This window comes from Notolepis coatsorum (genome assembly GCF_963971535.1).
Source record: "Notolepis coatsorum genome assembly, chromosome: 9".
Taxonomy (NCBI): domain Eukaryota; kingdom Metazoa; phylum Chordata; class Actinopteri; order Aulopiformes; family Paralepididae; genus Notolepis; species Notolepis coatsorum.
This window is the reverse complement of record NC_140173.1, coordinates 144,720,624-144,747,494: the sequence shown is the minus strand read 5'-3', so window position 1 is coordinate 144,747,494 and position 26,871 is coordinate 144,720,624. Positions and strand designations below refer to the sequence as shown.

General features: G+C 41.7%; 1 protein-coding gene across 1 annotated transcript in view; it reads left to right on the top strand.

The window, feature by feature from the left end:
- The window catches only part of hectd2 (HECT domain containing 2), a gene marked incomplete at its 5' end in the record, with an annotated part of 134,343 nt that overhangs the window by 86,816 nt on the left and 20,656 nt on the right, over window positions 1–26,871 (top strand). The window contains 4 exon segments of the mRNA XM_084322039.1: window positions 2,676–2,740; window positions 3,124–3,217; window positions 7,844–7,918; window positions 25,150–25,237. Of these exon segments, the coding sequence (XP_084178165.1) occupies window positions 2,676–2,740; window positions 3,124–3,217; window positions 7,844–7,918; window positions 25,150–25,237 (322 nt within the window).

The following is a 26,871-nucleotide window of genomic DNA, read 5'->3' as shown; positions in this document are numbered from 1 at the left end:
CTAAAACAACCACTGAACACCCCAACCCTACACAACTGCCGTAACCACACCTTTAGAACCTAATCCACTCATTCAAAGCTCAGAAACGCCCTTTGCAGGCTTGCAGCTCTCTTGTAGTCCAATACTTTAGTGTCCAATATTTATAGACAGTGAACTATGAAAATAATATATATACAGTGTAAACATACAAGCAACATTCTGCGTGCAGTGGAATTCAATATTTAATGGAAGACTATCTGATACCCTCTCTATAAGAAATGTGCTAAAAGCTCAACTCTTTATGTCAATATTAATATGTGTTTTGAATCTTGTCTATTCAAATGACAAAAACGTTAACTGTAGAGGTGGTTGGGACATATGTAATTTAGTTACAGTATAATCTTGAAGAACACATAGGAAAGAATGATACTGTGACTTGGTATTAATAACTTTTCATATATATTTTTTTTTTGTATCTCTCTTTCTCCAATTTTTTTCTGTTTCCTCCCCGTCCCAGTTTAGTCGTTGTGCCAATTCCCCCCCCCCCTCCCCTACCTGGTTGTTGTGCGCATGTTCTCCTACTGGTCGGTACAAGGGAACCCTGAAGTATCCGCACGCTTCCTCCGACACGTGCAGCGACAGCCAGTGGCTCTCTTCTCACCTGGCAGCGAGGGCTCTCATTGGTGTAGTGTAACGCGTGGGAGGTCACGCTGCCTTCCTCAAGTCCCACCTCCACTGAGCAAGCGCCCAGACCTGACCTGTAGGCGTCGCTGTCCACAACGCCAGATCCCCACCCACGGCTTCCCTCCCCCTAACCCAGCCAAACGAGTTAGTATAGCGATCAGCCCAAGCCAAGGCAATGCTGACTCTCCGGGAGTCGAGACAGCAGTCTCTTGCATTGGTGACAAGCGCAATCTCCGCTACGCCACCTGATCGCCCATAACTTTTCATATCTGCAGATTTCTGCCAGAGCATTATTTTCTTGTGTTATGGGTTGCAAGCACGTTCCTCTGGAAATGGCTAAGAAAACCCCACTTATTGTAAATATACCTTGGCAAGACATACACCCCCTGAATGGCTGAGGTCTCTAGTTTCTTTTCGTAAAGTTTCGTAAGGCTGCGATAATCCTAGACATCACAATATGTAATTTTATACAGTGAGGTTAAGAAGAAAATTGTATCCCCACATTCAAAGGGCTACAATAGAGACTTGTATCATCACACATGAATATGATTAATATTCCCAATAACACAATGTATACAATTCCAAGACTGTGTAGGGACCACAACATCTCTGCATGACAATCACATCACTACTAGGCTTTTCCCCCCAAAACTGCATGGGAGTAGCATCAATTGTCAAGCCATGGCTGTAAAGGTGAGACTCCTTCCAATGATTTCCAATGAGCTGATTTCCATTCCGATATAATATATAATATATTGAAGTGAGAGGTCAAGAGACCCCCTTTGAAAATGGTCAAAATGTAGATTAACTTTGGAACAATGTTTAGCCACCTTTCTCGACGAGCCAGCGTGACATGTCTGGTATACCTTGCGAACTGTAGTTTCATGATTCGGCTTCACACTAGCTTAAAAAGCCAATAGAGCCTGTTAAAGTATGTGATGTTGTCAGCCAGCGTAGCGATCCTATCATATGTTATGAGTAGTGCTGTCAGGCGATTAAAAAAATGTATCTAATTAATTACAGGATTTGTAAGTAATTAATCTAATTAATCGCATTTTAATCGCATAACCATTTTATGCCTGATATTCTATATTCTATAATCATATTTCAAATTGCATGTGTCCGGATGGCAGAATTCAGTACTGTATCTACAAAACCTTCTGTTTAATCATCTTCCATCTATTAATTTGCTTAGATTTTTCAGGTCTGGTCAATTTTAGCATGGTGTTATTCACAGTCAAAGATAAAAAAAAAATTATTGATATTCTCATTTGGTTCATTACAATTTACTCAAGTCTAGTAACAGACACAGTATTTCTGACACTGGGAATACATTCCCTGAGATCCATAGATGTCCCTAGAATCAGATACCAAGAACATGCAAATGGACCATATAAAAAGAAAATTCTGTAAATGTGTATTCTTATGGAATGAATGAGATAAAAAAAGGATCATTTTTTCTTTTTTTTCTTTTTGTAATTAATTTTGAGTTAATTTTCATAACGCAATAATTTGCTGTGTAATTAATTAATCTAATTAACGCGATAAACTGACAGCCCTAGTTATGAGTGAATCATCCTAATATGACACCCCTGACAGCTCCACTCGTAGGACAGTGGTTCCCAAACTAAATAAAATAGAAAATGTATATAATATAATTTTAATTAAAAATAAAATTGTAAAACCGTGTAATATAAAACATGGTATTATAGTTTGTTATTCTCTCAAATTAGGCTTATCATTATGGGTAAATTATGAGATAGTAACTAAATAGTAATGCACAGCCACTTGGAAAAGTAACTAATCACATTACTGGCTTGTAAAAAGTAACAAGTTAGACTACTATTTACTGAAAAAAGATTAGAGTAACTAGTTACTTAGTAACTAGTTACTGTACAGGCATCACTGGTTGTCTCTAATCAACACAGTCACACTGTCATACTGCGTGGTGAATGTGTGTAGCTGTGTGTGTGCGAGCTGTTGTTCCCTCCTTAACTTAGCGTCCAAACCAGCTGATGGGCTTGGCAGTATATAACAGCATCGCTCTGGACATCCACTTCCCCCAGTACTGTTACAGGTTAGTGAGAGAGAATAAATAAATATAAGTTGAGAGACAAGGTGCACTGTAAAAGTTACAAGTTGTCTCAACTCATATTATTTTCAAGGCACCTTTTTGCATTGGATTTTGCGTTGTGGTTGTTGTTGTTGTTGTTGTTGTTGTTGTTGTTGTTGTTGTTGTTGTTGTTGTTGTTGAATGAACTAAAGGAGTTTTGTGAATCTAAATATCACATCTATTTAGTTGATTCAACAACAACAACAACAACAACAACAACAACAACAACAACAACAACACAAATACTTGAATATACCAGTTGAGAGACAAGAATTATTTCTATTTGTTATACAATTTTTATATTTTTACAGTAGGCTATTATTAGCTCTCCTCCCATGTTGTTTCAGGAAACTGCTGACTCCGCCCACAATGCCATGTGACCAGAATGCCCCCGTCGGCATGGCAACCGCCACCCTGGACGACGTGCAGCAAATCATGCCGGTAAAGTCGCTCACTCGGATTAGGGTCAGACAAGAGGGCTGACCCCTATTAATCGATTAGTCGACTAATCGGTCGAAAGGAGCCGTAGTCGACTGGCCAACCTCTTAGTCGAATATAATAAAAAAATATATATATATTAATATTTTTATTTTTTATTTTTTTTGTATCATTCTTTCCAAAAGAAAAGAGGTCTAGAAGCGTGGCTAACACTAATGGCACGCATACCAGAGGCTAACTGCCTACGAAAACAGGCACAGAGGCACTGAAAGAGGATTTCACCCATCTAATGAACACACTAGACTAGACATATCAAGATGTATCCATCAGTGGACCAATTGCATGCTTTTGCAGAGGACAAGAAGCTTTCCGTCGACTCCTTCAGACATTAAGCACCCCCACAGCCCAAATGGAATGATAAAAAAGTTTAAAAAAAAAATAAGATTTTTTTTTTAAATATTATATATATATTTTTTTTTAAGTCGACCAATAGTCGACTAACGGCAAATTTTGGCCAATCCTAGTCGACTATCCAAATCCTTAGTCGGGGACATCCCAGATACCGATGTCCTCTCTCTGCTGTCCGGCTGCGAGCTAGTGTGATAGTCGTGGGCGTGTGAACTGTACGCGTCTATTTTTTTACCAACGGATTTCCAGTTCCGCATTCGCGTTCTGTGATCTGATTGGCCCACTGACGTTTCTGGTGCGATCTGATTGGCCACTGACGTTTCTGGTCATGTGACATGTGCGCCCAATCGCGTGACGCCTGTGTCTTTGGCCATTTCCGCCTCGAACGGCACGCAAACTACCTAACGCCTAGTTTATCACTGGTTAAGCTTATAGGCGACTCTTTCGAAGTTGGTTAAGGTTAGAGTTTGGAATCAGGGCTGGCGTTCTATCGCCCTGCTCTAAAGACAAACTCTAACCTTAACCAACTTCGAAAGAGTGCCTAAGCTTAACCGGTGAAAGAAACAGGCGTCACACGATTGGCCGCACATGTCACACGACCAGAAAAACGTCAGTGGCCAATCAGATCGCAGAACGCGCATGCAGAACTGGAAATCCGTTGGTAAAAGTATTGACGCGAACTGTACTGCGGGAATAACCGCCCAGGAAACTGCTGGGTTCGTTCTCGTAACCACCTTTACCCGCTCTAACTCCTGTCTACCTTACGCCCCAGAATAAACTCCTCCCGGGCATTACTGTAACAGACGACTGAGTAGAGCAAACAGGCTATAGAACAATGCAATGTCAATGTCAGACATCAAAGGAATTATATTGTTAATCAAAATCCATCTGTGAAATACAATCAAACAGACTATGCTATATAGAAAATACATTCCTCTATTAATTCCAAATATTTTCAACTCTTACACTAGCCTAGCTCAGCACAAATTAATGGAAGTGGATACGGACCAGCTAGCCCAGCCGTTGGCCAAAAAACACCTCTCCGGGAAATTTCAAGCTATAGGCTAGCTGGTCTGTATCCGTATCCACGTATCTGTATCTGTAAAGCGCTCTATAAATGCAATGATCATTCATCAACAATTTTACGAGTGATGTTTTGGAAACTACTAAGTAGAGTTACACACCTATTCCCCTAGTCTCTCTCTCTCTCTCTCTCTCTCTCTCTCTCTCTCTCTCTCTCTCTCTCTCTCTCTCTCTCTCTCTCTGTTTATGATTCCCTGGTAGCGTTGATCATATTGATATTATTCTGTAATGTAGTAATTTTTCTCAAATTCTAAAGTGTCATATTCATCTGCTGCCACCAGGGGGAGCCAGATAACCATGTTTTACGTCCCACTGCCTCTGCAGCTGCTGGGACGTCCTCTCATGACTTATGCTGATTGCTTGGCTTTGCTACGTCACGTGTCTGTCTGATGAAACGTTACAACATGCCTCACTGTTTCACACACAAGGGCCATTAGAAGTGGGATAGAAGGAGGATGATATTTACCTCATCAGCACACATTACTTAGTTGTTGACCTTAGGAGAGAAGTGAGGGGAAACAATGATCATCCAACTCATTATTATTATTATTATTATTATTATTATTATTATTATTATTATTATTATTATTATTATTATTATTATTATTATTATTATTATTATTATTATTATTATATTATTATTATTATTATTATTATTATTATTATTATTATTATTATTATTATTATTATTATTATTATTATTATTATTATTATTATTATATTATTATTTGAATTAATTAATATTTCTGTCAGTTATCAAAACATAATGACGCAGTGACAATACGGTTGAGGGAACAAACACAGGGAACTAATTTAAGTAAAAATATATTGTAAATAATAAAAAGTGTCCAATATTTGTTGACAGTGAATGAAAGTTTGTATAATACAGTGTAAACATAGTATGCAACATTCTGCATACAGTGGAATTAACTATTTGATGGAAGACTATCTGATACCCTCTATAATAAAGGTGTCTCTCTATAAGAAATGTGTAATCCTCCACCTTTGTTTTGCATATAAATCATCATGCGCCACTCAAGATGACAGACGTGTACGAGAGTAACTATTATCCTCTTAGTTTAAACGGGTCCTTTTAAAGCTGCACTCCTCAGTCCCAAAGTGGTCGGGTCACCCCACTTCCACTGGAGGCCGGGCCAACCACGGTACTGGAGAGATTGTTTTTGTTCTGATATGAATTAAGCAATCTTTTGATTCAATGATAGGCTATAGGCAACGTTTTTTGAACATGACATGACATTTGTCATTTGTGACATTGGTCAAATGAAGTCACGACGAGTTATCAATGAAAAGGGAAAGGGAGGGGCGGTCAGGTGGCGTAACGGAGATTGCGTTCGTCACCAAACCCCGGAGACGCTGGATTCGCCTGTTCGAATCCAGCTCACAGCTCCGGGGTTGTCACCAGCTTGGCTGGCCGTTCACACTAATACAAGTGGCAGTATTAGAGGGTGGGAGAAGCTGGCGGGGTGGGTCCGGGTCGTTGTAAACAGCGACTCCTACAGTTCGGTCGGGGCGCCTGCTAAGCGCGGATAGGACTTGAGTGGGATAGTGTGATCCTTCCACACGCTACGCCCTCTCAATGAGAATCCGCGCTGCCAGGTGAAAAGAAGCGGTTGATTGGCTGGACGTGTGTCGGAGGAAGCACGTGGTACTACGTGATAGCCTCCACTCTCCCAGATGATCTGACTGTGGGGGGTAAGTGCGCAGCGACCAGGAAGGGGATTGGGAATTGGCATAACGACTAACATTGGGATGGGAGAAAATCAGAGGAAAATGGAGGGAGAAAAAGATCAAAAAAAAAAAAAAAGGGAAAGGGAGAGAGAGTACAGTAAGTAAAGACTTTATCACGTGACCTGACCAAATAAATGATAGATTGTGCCTTTAACAGTACGTTGTTGCAGTGTACTGTATACAGTGATTATCATCAGTCCGCTAGGTTCTCTCCTCAAAGGAGCATTGTTCTCTTAAAGACACATTACGCACAAATACTCACTTTCTACCCGCTGTTCCCAGTCATCCCCCACTGTTTTAATGGTGTGGGTTTTATTTGAAGAGTTTTGCCAAATGTTCACCTCATTTCTGGAGTCTGGCTATTCGCCCCTGTTACATAACAGTCTGGGTGTTGCCTCTCACATGTGTGCACGTAGGCTCACCGTACTTAGGGAGGTGCACGCGCACACACACACACACACACACACACACACGCGCGCGCTCGTTGGTCCAGGAACAGACAGGGGTTTTATAACGTGGTCGTGGTATCTGTTGGCCGTACACCCAGTACACTGTGTCAGCGCCATGGGCCGGGCCTTTGGTAATGTCAGACTCTCTGGACCAGGTTAGAAGGATTTCTAGGAGCTGGCTCATTGCTCAGTAACAGTTACCATTAGGGATGTTCGATATTATCGGCCTACCGATATTATCGGCCGATATCGAATTATTATTATTATTATTATTATTTTTTTTACATTTCTATAACCTTTATTTACCCAGGCAAGCAAGTAAGAACAAATTCTGATTTTATTTATTGTCAAAAGTATGCATAGTTGTGTTAATTCCACAACAAGAGATATGTAATGTTAATTACCTGAAATTATTAAATTTTTGGGGGGGGGGGGGGGGGAAACCCTGCATATATTGGTATCGGTTGATATCGTTTGATATCGGTATCGGAAATTAAGAGTTGGACAATATCGGTATCGGTAAAAAAGCCAATATCGAGCATCCCTAATTACCATGGATGTTGTGTGTTTCTAGGAGCTGGTTGATCTCTCAGTAACAGTTACCATGGATGTTGTGTGTTTCTAGGAGCTGGCTCGTCTCTCAGTAACAGTTACCACCATGAATGTTGTGTGTTTCTAGGAGCTGGCTCATCTCTCAGTAACAGTTACCATGGATGTTGTGTGTTTCTAGGAGCTGGCTCGTCTCTCAGTAACAGTTACCACCATGAATGTTGTGTGTTTCTAGGAGCTGGCTCATCTCTCAGTAACAGTTACCATGGATGTTGTGTGTTTCTAGGAGCTGGTTCATCTCTCAGTAACAGTTACCACCATGGATGTTGTGTGTTTCTATGAGCTGGTTCATCTCTCAGTAACAGTTACCATGGATGTTGTGTGTTTCTAGGAGCTGGCTCGCGGTCTGTTAGAGCTGCTGAACTACGAGGGCAATGTGGAGGAAGATTTCTACCTCACCTTCCAGGTACAGTATGGATCCCCATTTATTATTACAATTATTGTATTATTATTATTAATTCGAACACATCACAGAGTTCACAGGGTCTGAATGGTTTTTGAACAGAACAGTGACATCAGACCATTTCAGGAACTTAGAAAAACAAGGACGTAATGGGTCATATTTCCCATTGTTGCTTTGTGTTTCACTTTCTATAGCATTGCATTATCAATAGTCCGGCTAGTCTCTCTCATTCAAAAGCCCTCAGTTACATTATCAATGGCGGACATTCATCCAGCTGTGAATCCACAGGGGCAACATGCACAGGGTGCCCTTCTTCCACTACAATGTGGATGCTTTCTAGCCATTACACCGGTTCCTGACAGGGAGCGACGCGAGCGAGCGTGATTGCGAAAATGATTAAAATGTATTCGTTTCAATCAGACTATCCTGACCTGCCGCGAGCGACAGACAGCGAACTGAGCAGCGATGTCGTCCACCCCTCAGATATTCGCTCGCTGTGTCTCTAGTTGAGCGATTACGCGGCCGAGTCCCACCCCTAAACACTTTTTATTGGTCAAAAATCGCAGGCCCCCCCCCACGTGTGCTTCCAGGTAACACACACACACACAGACACACTCGGACACGCGCCGCCTCATATCAGGACAGTGTCGCGCGCGATTTCGTCTCTAGTTCGCTCGCTCGCTCCCTGTCAGGAACCGGTGTTACTGTCCTTGTGGCAACACTAACGGCAGTTACGCATTGGCAACCAACTAACGTTGGTGCAGCTAGCTAATGGTAGCTAGCTAGCAACAATAGCTAGCTAGCAACAATAGCTAGCTAGCAACAATAGCTAGCTAGCAACATCCCAGCGGTGTGGCAGTCCTGCATCTTCTTCGTTGGTGGCCTTTAACCACTCATTACGGGATTCATATTCATGTTCCCCACGGTTTCTTGCTCGGATATGCGTGTGCCACGCTCAGTTGATGCAATACGCTAGGGCAGTGGTATTTTTTCCAAAGACAGGAGGGTAGGGGGTAGAAGACATCCGCATAGACCTCTCACGGGTGACGTATTTTCCGGCTGCTCCAGAGTCTCCAGCCTTTGCTGCAGCTATAGGAAAATGAATGGACTATTAATAGATCGCTCCTATATCTTCGTCTGTGGTTCATGCAGCTGTGGTCCCGTGAACAAAGCCTTATACATTTCTCTCTCTCTCTGATAAGGCAGTGGATTTAGAATTTTAAGCGGCAGTTACAAAAATGTTATCACTAGCCAAAACTAGCTTAGCGTTGCAGACCAGGTCACCATACATCATTGTCAGTGCATTCTCTGCAACATCCGGCCATTTAGGGTTAGCAATTTGGCTTTTAAAAACTGGAACAATAACAAAACATAAAATCTTGGTGAAACGCAATCTTCCCATTAACCCCACATATCAAGAACAACATTAACCCCACATGCAGCATCAATGACAACATTAACCCCACATGCAGCATCAATGACAACATTAACCCCACATGTAGCATTAAGGACTGCTCAATGACAATAACACTATGTAACAAACCATCAAATACACTCACAGCACGCACATCCACACGCACACACTCACTTTAAATAAACAACTCACTGTAGCACCCACTTTACCCACTTTAGACACTTTAACACACTTTATATTTATTGGTAAAGAGAATTGCACTACAACTCATACCTCATTGCACCTTACCACCACAAGGTGGCACCACAAGCTAAGTTGTACCTCATCCCATTTCTGCATTGTACTGTATATTGTATTGTAACTCAGTTACTTTTTCTCTACTCTGCATTGCATATTGATATGTATATTGAACACTTTTGTTTTGTTTACACTTGTTTACGTACTTGACTTCTATGTTATACTTATTTTATACTTTCTATTTTTATCTAGCACACTCTCAGGAGCAAAACAGAAAGAAGCATTTCATATAAAAGTATTCTGTATTTCTGTATGACAACTAATAAAGAAACTTGGACAACATTGAAAGTGGTGTTGTTGTCCAGCAGGGGGCACTCTGTCCTCTGGACTTGTCAGTAACAATGCCCCTGTTACGGTGATAGGGACACCATACAGCTGCGAGTGCCGTCCTTCGGATGAGACGCTAAACCGAGGTCCTGACTGAATTTCGTCGTTAAAGAACCCAGGACGCCTATCACAAAGAGTAGGAGGTTCCCCGACGTTCCTGGCCAAATTCCCAATCAGGTCTCTGACATCAAGGCCACTTAATCATCCCTCCCCCTTAATTGGCTGATATCAATCCCTGTCTCCTGAGCCGTTCAGCCATTGTGTAGTGTGATGTGTGCCGGGTGCCAGTGTATGGCAGCCATTGAGCCTGCATAGCCCAAGCTTGGGTGCTACCAGTGGTGGTGAAGGAGGCAATTTCCACCCTACATTGTGGGGAGCGCTTTGAGTGTCTAGAAAAGCGCTATATAAATGTAATGATCATTCATTCAACATTAACGCCACATGTAGTATTAAGGACAACATTAACCCCACATGTAGTATCAAGGACACCATTAACCCCACATGGAACATCAAGGACAACATTACTGGTAAACAGGAAAAGAAAATATTGTTAATTTCTGCTATAGGTGTCAAATAAGGCACCTGGGCCCTCATGCATCAACGTGGACGTAGAACTTGACCTACTTCCACACGTAAGCACGGAATGTAGAACTAGCGCACGCACAGGGAAGTCGGCATTCATCACACTTGCGTACGCAGGCTCTATGCCCTGCCGTGTTGATGAATACCACTTTGTTCTACCGTCAATGCTCGTGCATGATTATCCATATATGGTCATGAAAATGAGGAAACACCCCCCATGGGATGTGAAATAATGGACCGACCCGTTAGAAACTCCACGGAGAATTCACTGCTGTCGAACCAAGAAGACACTATCGCGTATTATGGGATAAATAAAAGGCGGACTTGTAAACGGTGATGTCAGATATCAACGGCTCCCTAAGACCATTGCTGCAATTCTGCCTGGACAGCTCAAAATACTAATAAAGACCGTTCGTTGACCACTGTTTGGCGTTGGTTGTGTGTCATTATAACCGTGCTGTAATATGAATGCCTTTATTAGTTGTGTTCGATTGGCTATATGATTTTTAGATGCATCTATTTCGTTGTCGGCTAATAAAGACCGCGCTGGAATATGACTGCCTTTTCCCGTGTTGTTTGATTAATACCCCAGGGATTAAAGTTCTCCTCAATTTTATTCCAAATTGCGATGGATCTCCCGTCAATTTTCTACCTGCTGCATATGATTTCTAGAGGCATACTACAATCTATTTTGATGTCAGTATTGGGTAGCCTATATAAACAATATAATACGAGAGCATATACAAGAACAATGAATCTCACTGCATGTATGATAGCCTGCCTTTCAATACATGAACTTGAATTCCATCATGTTTGTGTGCGGGACTCACAAGGCTGTAGTCACAATGGGTGGTACCGGTGTACAGTAATAATAACAGTCCACACAATATCACGATCCATGCCATAGCCTATGTTCTATTAGGACATGATCTGTGACGACAAATGTTCTAGAATGTTTGATTAAGATATCATACTCTGACAGCATGCCTATGAGCAACAAAAACGCGAACTTGAATCCCATCATATACATAGTCTGTCCACTATCTGGTGTCATTGCAATGCGTTTTCTATTCTTTCTTATACAGTAAAAAGGGGGAAGAACACTATATTCATATGACTTGTATTCTGCTTACAGCTTCGAAGTTCCACTTGTTTCGTTTAACGTAAAGCCTTTTAAATATAATCAAAACGTTCCCGTGTTTCTGCGGTCTGCGCAGAATAATAACGAGTTGAGCTTTATGATTTATGATGAATTGAAAATGGGGGACCCTGATGTAAACAAGACGAAAGTCTTTCTCTGGTCTGCATCCCCTTAACAATTGTATGTACTGAGCTGTACTGTACTGTACCCATTCTGCACTCTGTTAATAAACTTTTCAATCAATCAATCAATCAAGCTACGCGGAGCGCAGTCAGTCAGTACACCCCGTATATTCCGATAACGCTATATAAACCATGCTGCATTCATTCTGAGAGAAAGATCTATTATTCCAAATGCTATTTATAGGGTTTTGACCATAATTACACTACTGTTGCTATTTTACAATGAACTATAATGAACTACGGTTCGTACAGAACGTGCCAGTGTTATTATGCACAGAAGCTCATTTCCTTGTTGTAATAATATATTCTACCACTGGGCGCTAGGTACGCCAGGTCTGAACTGTGCGTAGATGTAAGCACGAAGTCAAGTTCAAGTTCAAATTGATGAATCCCACTCTTTGCTTAGAAATGATCGTACGCACAGGGTAAGCACAGATCTGTGCGTAGAACACGTTGATGCATGAGGGCCCAGGGCTTATGATGTCGCGATGACGTGAACAGTCTATTACACGCCACAGACGAAGCACTCTCTGTTGGCATTGTGGAACTCCTCGGAAAACTGAAAGACATCTCGGCCGATTTACGAATATCCGCCCTTGGGAATCGCAGTACAAGGTTTCCACGGAACACTGGCGATATGGTGTGAAAGATTCCTCTCGTCTGATCGGATGTCAGGGTTTAAACTTTAGATGCTGATGACATGTCACCATAGCTTAACAGGAGGAGGGCAGGGCTCCTCGTCATATACAGTACTGGAAGACATTGGTTCAAATGTGTGGAATGTGTCCTCTGTGTCCCGGTCTGACGGGCTGTATGAGGTGAATCAGGGGCCCAGGCAGTTGGGAGTATCTCACAGGACACGCTCATTGGAAGCATGTTCAGGTGTGAGTGGATCTCTCTGTGTGTACGCACATTGTATGTGTATATATTAGGGCTGTCCCCGACTAAGAATTTGGATAGTCGACTATGATTGGCCGACATTTGCTGATTAGTCGACTATAAAAAAAAAGTTGAAAAAAAAGTATAATTTCTTTTATTATTATTATTATTATTATTTTGTATCATTCCATTTGGGCTGTGGGGGGTGCTTAATGTCTGAAGGAGTCGACTGAAGGCTTCTTGTCCTCTGCAAACGCATGCAATTGGTCCACTGATGGATACATCTTGATATTTGTCTAGTCTAGTGTGTTCATTAGATGGGTGAAATCCTCTTTCAGTGCCTCTGTGCCTGTTTTCTTAGGCAGTTAGCCTCTGGTATGTGTGCCATTAGCGTTAGCCACGCTTCTAGGCCTCTTTTCTTTTGGAAAGAATGATAAAAAAAAATTATATATACATTATATATACATGTACAAAATGTTATTCGACTAAGAGGTTGGCAGTCGACTACGGCTCCTTTCGACCGATTAGTCGACTATTCGACTAATAGGGGTCAGCCCTAGTGTACGCACATTGTATGTGTATATTCACGTGAGTGTGCATGGAGGCCTGTGTGTATGTGACACCACGTGTGTTGGTGTACTGTTTGAAGCCGTGGTGTGAGGCCTCTCACCCCCTGCTGAAGCCTCTCACCCAGATGTGAGCGGCATCACACTGGACTGATTGTCCGGGTTCCCATAGAGACATGTTGTACTTGTCAGCACAGGAGTATAGGCTGTCTGCTGCCTTGAGATGATTGACCCAGGGCAGGGCTGTAGTAGGCACGAATCGCCATTTTTGACGGCCCTCCATGCAAGCGGATGGGCCAACTTTTGCCAGCAAAAAGTAGGGTTTAGGCTTAAGGCTACGTCAAAATATATTTGAGTGGAAATTACGCACGGCATCATTAAAAGATTAACTTTGATGACATGCAAGTGCAATGTGGGAATTGTCTCAATTATGCTTACGTGCTCCCGTCAAAACGACATATTACTTAGGCCTAAGAGTACAACCGTGCATATCTGCAAATGCAAGCATTGTGAGCTAATGGCACTTATAATATACAGTAGGTGCATATATAGTGTATTTAGCCCAGAAAGCTGAATAGCAGACTTTTTATTAGGGATGTCAATTTTTTTGCTCCCGATCCGATCCCGATCATGTGATTTTGAGTATCTACCGATACCGATCTTTCCCGATCCGATCAAAATATATATATATTTTTTTAATATTATTATTATTATTATTATATTTTTTTTTTATCCCAATTTCTCACATTACATTCACCCTGAATGTTGACGTTATCCAGGTGAAAAGTTAACTTCATTCAAGCGAGGCATTGCAATCCTTGACATAAATCATTTGATGTATAATTAAATCAAAGGAAATGCGTTTGGGTCTGAGAGTGTGGCTGGTCTGCCGCTCTGCAGCTGGATACTATTGGTTTGTTTTGGCAAAATTCTTCTGCTCTGACAATAAATAAATGAATGATGATATGCAATTTAAAACTAAGGCCGCAATGCGCATGCTGTCTCACTGGAATGGCCATTTGATGACATTTCTAAATGGCCCAGTGGGACGGTTTGGGGAAGCTGATCCCCCACTCAACCCCAGAACTCAACCCACCTCAGAGCACCACAACTACCATGTACGCTGCCTTTCTCTCTCTCTCCCCGACAGCTTTATCTAAAAGTTACAGGTTTGGTAAAAGTTACAGTTTTGGTAAAGGTTACAGGTTTGGTAAAGGTTACAGGTTTGGTAAAGGTTACAGGTTTGGTAAAAGTTACAGTTTTGGTAAAGGTTACAGGTTTGGTAAAGGTTACAGGTTTGGTAAAGGTTACAGGTTTGGTAAAAGTTATTGGTTTGGTAAAAGTTACAGGTTTTGTCAAAGTTACAGTTTTGGTAAAGGTTACAGGTTTGGTAAAAGTTACAGGTTTGGTCAAAGTTAAAGATTATTCATGATCTAAGAGACACTGTACTCTCAACACACACACGCACACACACACGCACACACACACACGCACACACACACACACACACACACGCACACACACACACACACACACACACACACACACACACACACACACACAGTGACACTGTTATTGCTCATTCCATCAGATTTAATGGCAAACGTCATCATTGAAGTTACTCAGCGACTCTGACGAGGTTGACAAACAGCCGCGACTGTTCTCACTGCTGCACCAGTGTTTATATAAGTAATTATGATCCCATGTGAGATCCAGATATGTCCTTCTCAACCGACGTGCCAGCGAGACACACTCATGTGTCATGGAACGGGCCAGGGCACGTTTTTAGGATTTATTGAAAATCTATTTTCAAACCTATTTATTTAAACTCGAAAGGCAGTCCCGTCGAGTGTACATATAGAATTAAGCAAAAAAAATAAAAAGGCATATACAATCACACAGCATATAAAATCTTTTTTTTTTTTTTTTTTTTATTTATTTTTTTTAATTAATAGTTTGAAACACAAAACAGCTCAACATAAATACAGTACCATACAGACAAAACTAAACTCACAAACAATAAACAATACAATACAGTACAATACAGACAAAACAAAACTCACAAACGGTACAATACAGACAAAACATACTAACAAAATGGGGGGGGGTGGGGGGGGGGGTGCAGATCAAACACTCCTGCTTTCAGTCATAAGTATTCTCCAAATATGTCCTTATATAGATCCAGGGACCGTCCTCTCCATGGTCATGTTCAGTGAGCGTTGAGGCTGCTCGTTCCATTGTCAATAGGTCCATGAAATCCCTCATCCAGGTGTCCATACAGAAACAATTTGGCTTTTGGATCTTCCAGTTCATCATGATAGTACGCTTAACTGACATATGTGCTAGTGTAATGATGCGTTGCGTAAGTGCTGATTGTATACCAACTACCCCTATGCCCAAGAGGCAGACTTTTGGACATAAGGGTATCTTAACACTGAGAATAGAGGATAGTCTTAAAATGACCTTGTGCCAAAAACTCTTCACTGTGGGGCAATGCCACAACATGTGGATGAGTGTTCCTACCTCCCCACATCCATGCCAGCACAAATCTGAGATGGCTTGATCCATTTTTTTAATTTTACATGGTGTAATATAAGCTCGATGAACTACCTTTAATTGTATCATTTTATATCTTACACATTTTGATGATGTTGTTGTATTTTTTAAAACCGTCTCCCATTGTGGAGCAGTCAAGGAGACCTTCAAATCCCTCTCCCACTGCTGTTTAATGGAGGCCAGGCCATCTGATGAGCTAAGTGAGAGTAACCTATAGATCTTAGATACTGACCTCCTTTCTGAAGCGATCCTTCTTAGTTTGTCATCCAAATCCTTATGTATCCCCATATCTCTATTTTTCATGGATACTGATCTTACTACAGATCTCAACTGAAAGTACAACATGAATTCACTATCTCTTAAATTATACAGATCTTTCAATTCATTAAAAGGTATCGTCTCTCCATCCTTCACAATCTGTCCTAGTTGATGTATTCCTTTACCCTGCCATGAAGTATTTACTAGTGTGCTGCCCCCAGCCATTAACAGGGGGTTAGACCATATGGGGCATGAAGGTAAAGAGATCCCTTTGAAGGCTAGCCGTTTCTGTAGGGTTTTGATTATCTCACATGAAAATCTTATTATCGGGTTATCCATTTTAAAGTTAGGTTTGGGGTGAAACCATAATGATACCAAGGATACCGTCTTACTAAGTTCTGATAAAATATTCTCCTCAATCCATTTCCAACTGCCTATTTCGGTCTTGCATATGTAACCCCATGACAAGGGGAATCTGGCATTATAAGAGAGATAGTATGAGTAAACATCCGGAATACTAAGTCCACCGCTATTTCTTGGTCTCATCAATTTCTTGTAGCTGATTCTAGGTGTCTTCTCCCTCCATAAGAAACCTGTAAATAGCTTATTTATCTCTTTAAACCAATACGAGGGGAATTTGAGTGGAACAGCTGATATTAGAAATGATATTCTAGGTAAAATATTCATTTTTATTATCTCTGCTCTACCCCATAATGAAATGGGTAACACTGTCCATCTCTTAATATCCTCCCTAATTGTCTTCAAGAGGTGTGGACCATTAGAATCAAAAATCGTGTCTATAGGTGTCCGGATGTTTATTCCGAGGTATCTCATACCTTGTGATCTCCACTGTAAGGGGGCAGAACCAATATGTGAAGGATGGGTCAGGTTATTCAGAGGAATAGCTTCACTCTTATTAAAGTTCACCTTATATCCTGAAAACTCCCCAAATGCTTTAATCAGCTTCATCACCTGTGGGATTGATTGACAGGGTTGTGTTAGTGTTAATAGTACATCATCTGCATACAGATTAGCTTTAAAGTCATGCCCCCCAATATTGATGCCCGTGATTTTCTCCTCTGCTCGTATGGCACATGCCAGCGGTTCGAGGGCGAGGATGAAGAGTGATGGAGAAACCGGACAACCCTGTCGGGTGGACCTGAATAGCTGAAACGGTTGAGATATAATGCCATTTGTTTTAATTGAAGCTAGTGGTTTGTTGTAGAGCGCCATCACCCAATGTATGACCGTGGGTCCAAAACCGAATCTGGTAAGAACATAAAACAGATAGTGCCATTCTATTCTGTCGAAAGCTTTCTCAGCATCCAAGGATAAAGCTACTGCTGGTTGTTGTAGGTTGCCCGCTTTTGACATGACATGAAATAGTCTCCTCATATTATTAGAAACGTGGCGGCCTTTAATAAACCCTACTTGATCAAGGTGGATCAGTGAAGGCATGACTGTCTCTATGCGCATGGCCAGGATCTTAGCAAATAGCTTATAATCGCTGTTCAATAAACTTAAGGGACGATAATTACCCATTTGTGAGTGATCTTTATCAGGTTTAGGTAACAAAGAGATAGTAGCCTGGCACATACTCTGAGGCATGGATTGATGAACTATTATGTCATTGAATACTAGTGTAAGCAGTGGGGTTAGCCTGTGTTGAAACTGTTTGTAAAACTCTAATGTGTATCCATCATTCCCTGGTGCTTTCCCTGTTGAAAGGAGGTTCATGGCAGATATGATTTCTGATTCTCTGATAGGACCCTCTAAATGCTCCCTTTCTACCTCTTGTAATGTGGGTAAGGATATGTCCTTAAAAAATATATCCATGTCTTCCTGTTTTTTAGATCCTTCTGACTGATAGAGTTTACTATAAAAATCACTGAAAGCTTTATTAATTTCTGTTTGTTCATAAATAACTGCACCTGTACTATCACATATAAATGGTATTGATTGGCGATTTTCTAATTGTTTTAATCTTAGTGCTAGCATCTTACCGGCTTTATCTCCTGATTCAAAATATTTCCTACTGAGTCTGAAAAGAGCAAACGCTGTCTCCTCATGTATAATTGATTGCAACTCTGTCTTAAGAATCAACATAGTATTTTTCAGTTGTATATTTCCAGGGTTAAGCATGTGTTGTGTTTCTACAGCCTTAAGTTCTAATATTAAGTTGTTTTTCTTCATTATCATTTTCTTCTTTCTGGCTGTAGAATAGCTAATAATCCACCCTCTGCAAGTTGCTTTGAATGCTTCCCACACCATTTGTATTGAAGGGACAGATTTTAGATTAATATTTATAAATTCAGTTATTCTCTCATTTATCAAAGATACAAACTCTTGATCTTTTAGCAAAGAGTTGTTAAATCTCCATTGTTTACTTTTGTGATTGTTTACAGAGAGAGCTAAGCGCACTGACATGGGGGCATGATCTGAGATTATAATATTATGGATGTTGCACTCTATCACATTCTCAACTGTACATTGTGAAAAAAGAAAGTAATCAATCCTTGAGTACGAATTATGAGCGTGTGAATAGAAAGTATATTCTCGGGCAAGAGAGTTTACTACCCGCCATATGTCTGTCAAAGCCAGAGATACCTGCAACTCATTGAGCGCTGCTGACAATGCACCATCTGATATGAGTGGGTGGCCCGATCTATCCACTGCCGGGTCACTAACTAGGTTGAGATCACCTCCTAAATAAATATGGTCTGCCGCAAAATGAGATAATGCCACACTCAATTTGGATAGAAATTCGGCCTGACCAATATTGGGTGCATAGACATTTACTAACGTGCATTTAGTATTTTGTAAAAAACCTGATAGAATGATAAACCTGCCATCCTTGTCAATAATTTTTTGAGATAGTCTAAACGTCAGTCGTTTTGCTATTAAAATACTGACGCCCCTAGATGCCCCGGTACCTGGTGCTGAGTAGGCCTGGCCTACCCATCTCTGTCTCAACTTAATAGAGTCCTCATCCTTCAAATGTGTCTCCTGCAACATCGCAACATCACAGTCCAGGGATTTCAAATGACTAATGACTTTATATCTCTTTGTTTTATTTGAAACCCCGTTTACATTCCAACTAATCATGTTAATTGTGGCCATCAAAAATTATATTGCGCTTTAGCTTGTTGAAAAGGTTGGATAAAAAGGAAAATACTGAATATATGTTGAAGTTATCAATGGTCTGCACCAACAAGGGGAAATACACACAAAACACATAACAAACCATACAAGAAGTGCCAATAAAAGGGCACACACATAATATAAGGGAGATAGAACCTGTGTCCATCCCCTGTCCGTGATCAAACTGATAAACACAGTTATCCGCACGCAGTGATCAGACCATGTCCTTAATTAAATGCATGATCCGTGCATCCGAAATTATTACTATAGGGGCAGTGCAATACATAACCTCAGAAAACAAAATAATATATATATACCTACATATACACATATATATATATATATATATATATACATACATACACACAAACCAAAAAAAATGTATTATAATAATAAACAGTATAATGAAAGAGGCTGCCCTTAATGTTCATTGCATACCTTGCACGGGATCTTGCTCAAGTCATCACCCACACTAAATAATAAATAATAGCATATAAAATCTTAACAATAAGTAAGGATAACAAATCAATTAAAACATGTACAACTTGATTGACAAAGGTTGGAGGTCAAGGTTTTAAACTCTGCAACAGAGGAGATAATCTCAACCTTTAAGGACTGTCTGTTGGAGTTAATTCCATGAGCTAGAGGGGCATCATAGCAAAATGCAGATTTACCCTGTTCAGAGCAAACTCTGAGGACCTTAAGGACCAGTCACTAGAACGGGTTCCATAGGTTCCAACATTCCATTCCAATAATGATGTAGTATAACGAGGTATCTAAGCAATAAGGGCCTTAAAAATTAACAAATACCAGTGTGTGTTGCACCTCTCCATCAGAGAGGACCAACCAACCTTCTCATAAAGGACACAGTGATGAGTGTTGTATTAGTGATTCATCTGAGGGCAGAGTGAGAGACAGAGTCCAGGGATTACCATGTGAGGTTCAGATTTGTCTAAAAGATGATTGTGAAATCTAACGATGACAATGTGAGGTTCAGATTGTGGAGATGAGATGTGTGGAGATGATTGTGAAAAGTAAGTAAACAAAGCCGTATTCAAACACTCGTTTTCCAATTATGGAAAGCACATGGGAATTGAAAACATGCGTCATGGAAAAGCTTGGTTAACGGTCCTGGACATTTTAAAGGTTCCAGGTCCTTTTTTTCCTCCTCAAACATTGATATAAATGAGCTCCTGTATCAGAGGCTCTTTTTCAACAACACAGTGTCACAGATGCAGAACATTCTGGTATAGATTGAACTGGTCTTACACAAAGTGCCATGCCTATGAGCCGCCACTAGAGGCAGAGTGGCTAAACGTGAGTGAGTGACTGCAATGTGACCTCGGTCTGAACAGCGTGATTTTTTCCCGTAGCCTCTTTTTTCCGACGACGCTCTCTGATTGGCTCGGCCGTGTACAGCGAAGAAGAAAATACCCTCTCTGATTGGTTTAGCTCCGAAGGGTCTCTTCCGCCTTGTACATATATATTCTCTGCTTCAAAGTGGTTATGCTTAGGCATTCTTTCAAAGTGGTTATGCTTAGGCCCTCTTTCAAAGTGGTTATGCTTAGGCATTCTTTCAAAGTGGTTATGCTTAGGCCCTCTTTCAAAGTGGTTATGCTTAGGCCCTCTTTCAAAGTGGTTATGCTTAGGCATTCTTTCGCCGTGGTTATGCTTAGAGTTAGGGTTAGGGTTAGTAGCCAATCGGAGAGCGTCTTTTTCTTCTTCGCTGCAATCAAAGAGCGTCTTCGCTCACAGAGGCTACATTAAAAAAAAACGCGTCTGAACAGTCATATCGGAATCCATGCGACTTTTACGTCACTCTAGATTGTCATTTATACACTATTCTGCGCTGGCGGGAGTCACTCGGAGTACAAACATGGAAGACAGCTGCGATGGAGGTCAGAGTGGAGGCACAGTGAGGTGTATTTAGGGTGACACTTCTATACGGACGTATCATAACCCATTTTTCATCTGCTCACAAATTCTACTTATTTTGTAATGAATATTTTGCCCAGCAGCACAAACATAACCTTGCAGAATATAGGCTTAAAATTAAGCGCTTGTGCAAGTTACTACGCAGGGGTCCGGACCAATCAGCGTCTTTTGAGGAACTACTGGCATGGTTTAGATCCAATCACCTGCCAAGTAATTCTTTTAGGTGTTTTGTTTGTGGAAGTTTAACCTTCTAGTGTGGTAGTGAAAGGGTTAACCGTATGTAGTGTGGTAGTGAAAGGTTAACCTTCTGTAGTGTGGTAGTGAAAGGGTTAACCTTCTGTAGTGTGATATTGAAAGGGTTAACCTTCTGTAGTGTGGTAGTGAAAGGGTTAACCTTGATTGATTGATTGATTGATTGATTGATTGATTGAATTGATTGAAAACTTTAATTAACAGATTGCAGAATGGGAACAGTACAGTATGGCTCAATACACACAATAGTTAAGGGGATGCAGACCAGAGAAAGACTTTCGTCTTGTTTACATCAGGGTCCCCCATTTTCAATTCATAATGACATTTATGACATACACAACATACAGATATACAGATATGATAATCTAATCTAATATGATATCTAATATGATATATGATATGATATCTAATATATGATAATCTAACCTTCTGTAGTGTGGTAGTGAAAGGTTAACCTTCTGTAGTGTGGTAGTGAAAGGTTAACCTTCTGTCTTGTTGATGAAAACAGATTCTAGTTTGTATGATTTCACAGGAAGTCCCGCCTCATTGTTCTGAAGCTCAATTACCTCTCTGCAGTACTTCATCATCATTAGGTGGCTTCTTCGTTCCGAAGGTTGCCTATCACTCTCCAACCCATTCTGTCCCCACTTCTTCTCTCCAACTCCGTGACTCCGCCTCTCACTCCACTCCAATCACAGACATCGTCTACCCAGCCTCTTCTTGGTCTTCCACTTCCACTTGGCGCGTAGTTAGATTTCTCAGGAGGTGCATGACACCTTCTAAATCAAGCAAAATGGTGAACGTTCAATGCCTGGGAGAACTGGTCAGAGTGGGCAGGAGCTCTGTTAACAGATGAGCAGATTGTGACTTGGCACAACTAAACTTACTGACCCCTGGTCTCTCTCTTTCTCTCTCTCTCTTTCTCTCTCTCTCTCTCTCTCTCTCTCTCTCTCTCTCTCTCTCCCTCTCTCTCTCTCTCTCTCTCTCTCTCTCTCTTTCTCACACACACACACACACACACACACACACACACACACACACACACACACACACACACACACACACACACACACACACACACACACACACACACACACACACACACACCAGCAGTGTGTGAGTGGTCCTGTATTGCGACGTCCTTCACCCGAGACAGTTCAAATCAATTAGAGTTCAAATACATCATATCTATAATGCTGTAGTTACTGATTTACACAAGCCTGTTAGCCAGTGGTGGAAGAAGTACACAGTTCCTTTACTTAAGTCAACATAGAAATACCCAGATAAAAAAGTAAAGGTCCAATCAAAATTCTACTTAAGTAAAAGTTAAAAAGTATTTGATATTGAATGTACTCAAGTATCAAAAGTAAAAGTATGCATTCTACATGTTTTGCTTGGGAGCGTTCAACCCTAAAACCATTGACCTCTAAAGGTTATGTTAAAGTGGTATGTGGTCCAGTTATGCTGCTCTGATTGTGTGTCGTCTTGAAGTTGACAGAATTCATCAATATTTGCTATGTTTTCTATGCAAATATTTTTTCTTCAAAGTAACTAGTAACTGGGTGTAGTGGAGTAAAAGTACAATGTTCCCTAAAATTTTAATAATCAAGTATGGTATCTCAGAATTGTACTTAAGTGGAGTACTGGTTACTTTCTACTGCACATCACTACCTGAAATACATAACATACATATATGTGCGTGAGCAGGTGTTTGAATGCATGCACTACATTACTTCTCACTCCGGTTTTTATCATGTGTGCTTTGATGTGTTTGCTTTTATCCAAGTTTGCTCAAATCTGTGGTTTTGTCCATTAGACATCTGTACACAGAAACCTGCGCTGTAAGATATAGCCTATAATATTACTGTTACTGTCTAAAACTGTAACTACAAATGCACAGATACCAATACTGGCATATCGGATATTGGACCAACAACAGGCTACCAAGAGGGTTTCCGATATCTGAGAAATCTCCTGAAATGGGACACGGCCATGTGTGACTTTAGAAATCAAGGCAAAATGTTTTGACTTCATGCCCGTTTAGGTGAGATGACATATCTATGAAACGATCGGTGCTCAAGGGGGTCAAACGTTCTGCCATAATGTAATCAGATGGGAGCTCCGCCCACAATGCTGTTCAGAAACGCAGTTTCGGCTCCTTACACTTTCGGGGCCACTTCCCTCACAAGAAGCCAAAGTCACAGTCAGATGATACTTTCATCTGGTAGAACAAAGGGGAAACACTGGGTAATGGAAAAAGTGCCTCCCTAATGTAAACCAAAGTACGCTTTGGTCTCTTCTAGGAACCTCTTAGAGATAAGTGGTGCGTGCGTGTGTGCATGCATGTGTATTTGTGTGGTGTGTATAGGCCTTATACACTTCTTCCACATAGGTTCTTTATCTGCTGTGGTTGTGGGGGTTTGAGCATTTACAGTTCCACATAGGTTGTTTACCTGCTGTGGTTGTGGGGGTTTGAGCATTTATAGTTACAGGTATGTTCTTTATCTGCTGTGTTTGTGGGGGTTTGAGCATTTATAGTTCCACGTAGGTTCTTTATCTGCTGTGGTTGTGGGGGTTTGAGCATTTATAGTTCCACGTAGGTTCTTTATCTGCTGTGGTTGTGGGGGTTTGAGCATTTATAGTTCCACATAGGTTCTTTATCTGCTGTGGTTGTGGGGGTTTGAACATTTATAGTTCCACGTAGGTTCTTTATCTGCTGTGGTTGTGGGGGTTTGAGCATTTATAGTTACAGGTATGTTCTTTATCTGCTGTGTTTGTGGGGGTTTGAGCATTTATAGTTCCACGTAGGTTCTTTATCTGCTGTGGTTGTGGGGGTTTGAGCATTTATAGTTCCACGTAGGTTCTTTATCTGCTGTGGTTGTGGGGGTTTGAGCATTTATAGTTCCACGTAGGTTCTTTATCTGCTGTGGTTGTGGGGGTTTGAGCATTTATAGTTCCAAGCAACCTTTATGCTAATCTCTCCACACAAGAGCAAGGTAAATGCCGAAATGTGCGGCTCAAGAGTTGCGGTGCTGGGTTGCCCTACGTACAGTTACATTTAGGTAGAGGTGCAAGTACTGTAGGCTCCGCAAGTAGGCTCCGCACGTAGGCTCCGCAAGTAGGCTCCGCACGTAGGCTCCGCAAGTAGGCTCCGCAAGTAGGCTCCGCAAGTAGGCTCTGTAAGTAGGCTCCGCAAGTAGGCTCTGTAAGTAGGCTCTGTAAGTAGGCTCCGCAAGTAGGCTCTGTAAGTAGGCTCCGCAAGTAGGCTCCGCAAGTAGGCTCTGTAAGTAGGCTCCGCAAGTAGGCTCTGTAAGTAGGCTCCGCAAGTAGGCTCCGCAAGTAGGCTCTGTAAGTAGGCTCAGCAAGTAGGCTCTGTAAGTAGGTTCCGCAAGTAGGCTCCGCACGTAGGCTCCGCACGTAGGCTCCGCAAGTAGGCTCCGCAAGTAGGCTCCGCACGTAGGCTCCGCAAGTAGGCTCCGCAAGTAGGCTCCGCAAGTAGGCTCCGCAAGTAGGCTCCGCACGTAGGCTCCGCAAGCAGACTCCGCAAGTAGGCTCCGCAAGTAGGCTCCGCACGTAGGCTCCACAAGTAGGCTCCGCACGTAGGCTCTGTAAGGAGGCTGCTTGCACTACGCCCGGGACCAGTGGTGCCTCCAGCCGAGCTCTGATGGCAAGTATACATCAACTTACGTGTTTGTGTGTTCCAGGTTTCCCAGGAGGAGCTGGGTGTAGTGAGGTCCTACAACCTGAAGCCTGGAGGAGACAAGATACCAGTCAACAAACAGAACAGGAAAGGTTAGACGCGCGCACACACACACACATACGCACGCACGCATGCACGCACACGCACGCGCACACACACACACACATTCATAGCAGTTATCTAGGCGCAATGCCACACAGTGAGAGATTTATTAGCACTACAGTGTGAAATGTGGGTGTGATGTTTATTGCATCATGCTTGTATCATCATGTTCTGTCAACCGAGCCTGTGGACGTTCAATGCATGCTGCGCTCAAGGCCATTGCATGTAGGAATATCAATATCAAACAATGATACTGAGAAATATAAGATAAGATAATATATATACGATAATAAGATATTCCTTCATTGGGCGGCCGGGTAGCGCAGCGGACTAAGCGTCTGCCTACCACCACAGAGACAGTGGGATCGAATCCACCTGTGGTGCCTCCGGGTTGGCCGACCGTCCATACTGGCACAATTGGCAGTGTCAGCGGGTGGGAAACCCGGCGAGGGTGGGTCGTGGTCGTTGTAAACAGCGACTCCTACAGTTCGGCCGGGGCGCCTGCACAGCAAGGCAAGGATCTGGGAGAGGTAGTGTGACCGCTTCCACACGTTACACTCTCCCAGTGAGAGTCCGCGCTGCCAGGTGAAAAGAAGCGGTGGGCTGGCTACACATGTGTCGGAGGAAGCATGTGATAGTCTCCGCCCTCCCGGACCGACGGTAGGGGGTAGAGTGCGCAACGACCTGGAAGGGGATTGGGAATAGGCATAACCATAGATATATATAGAACACTAGATAGCTTAAGGCGGAGTCACCAGCGTCACTGATCCGCCGCCATCTTGGGAGAGTCAGCCTTGAGTGAGAGTGAGTGAGCTGCACAGACAAAAATACTCATAACTCGCTGAAATATTGACGGATTTACAAACGGGTTGGTTTACTATAAACATCAAAGATGTAGTTATGATACTGCATACTTATAAAAAAAACTTTTGAAAGATGTTTTTTTTTTACAAACCGCTTGAATCATAGCCACGTTAATAATGCTTGTAATAAACCAAACCGTTTGTAAATCCGTCAATATTTCAGCGAGTTATGAGTATTTTTGTCTGTGCAGCTCACTCACTCTCACTCAAGGCTGACTCTCCCAAGATGGCGGCGGTTCAGTGACGTCGCTCTCCATTGGCCGGCAGCGCGGGCAAGCTATCTAGTGTTCTATATATATCTATGGGCATAACGACTAACATTGGGATGGGAGAAAAACGGAAAAAGAAGGGAGGAAAAAAATCATTAAAAAAAAAGATATTCCTTCATTGATCCCCTTGGGGGAAATCGGGTGTCAAAGCAGCATGGGGGAGGGGGAGGGGAGGCACAGGTATGGGCAGGGTAATAGTAGAAAGACATAAATATAGGCAATACAATTATAATAAAGATACAAATAAACAGCGTAAACAATATAATGAACTCTGAATATAAAAGAATATGAGAAGTAAACCGTGTAATCAACGGTGCAGATGAGGGTCTGTGTGCCCTATCGGTTATATTATACGTTACAATAAATATGGGCAATAAAACACTTAGAATCTGAATATTATACTATGAAAAGTATATAAATGTAAAGTAAAGAGTATACACAGCTACAGTATACACAAGGTACCTTAACTGGCATGATATGTCATACGATACG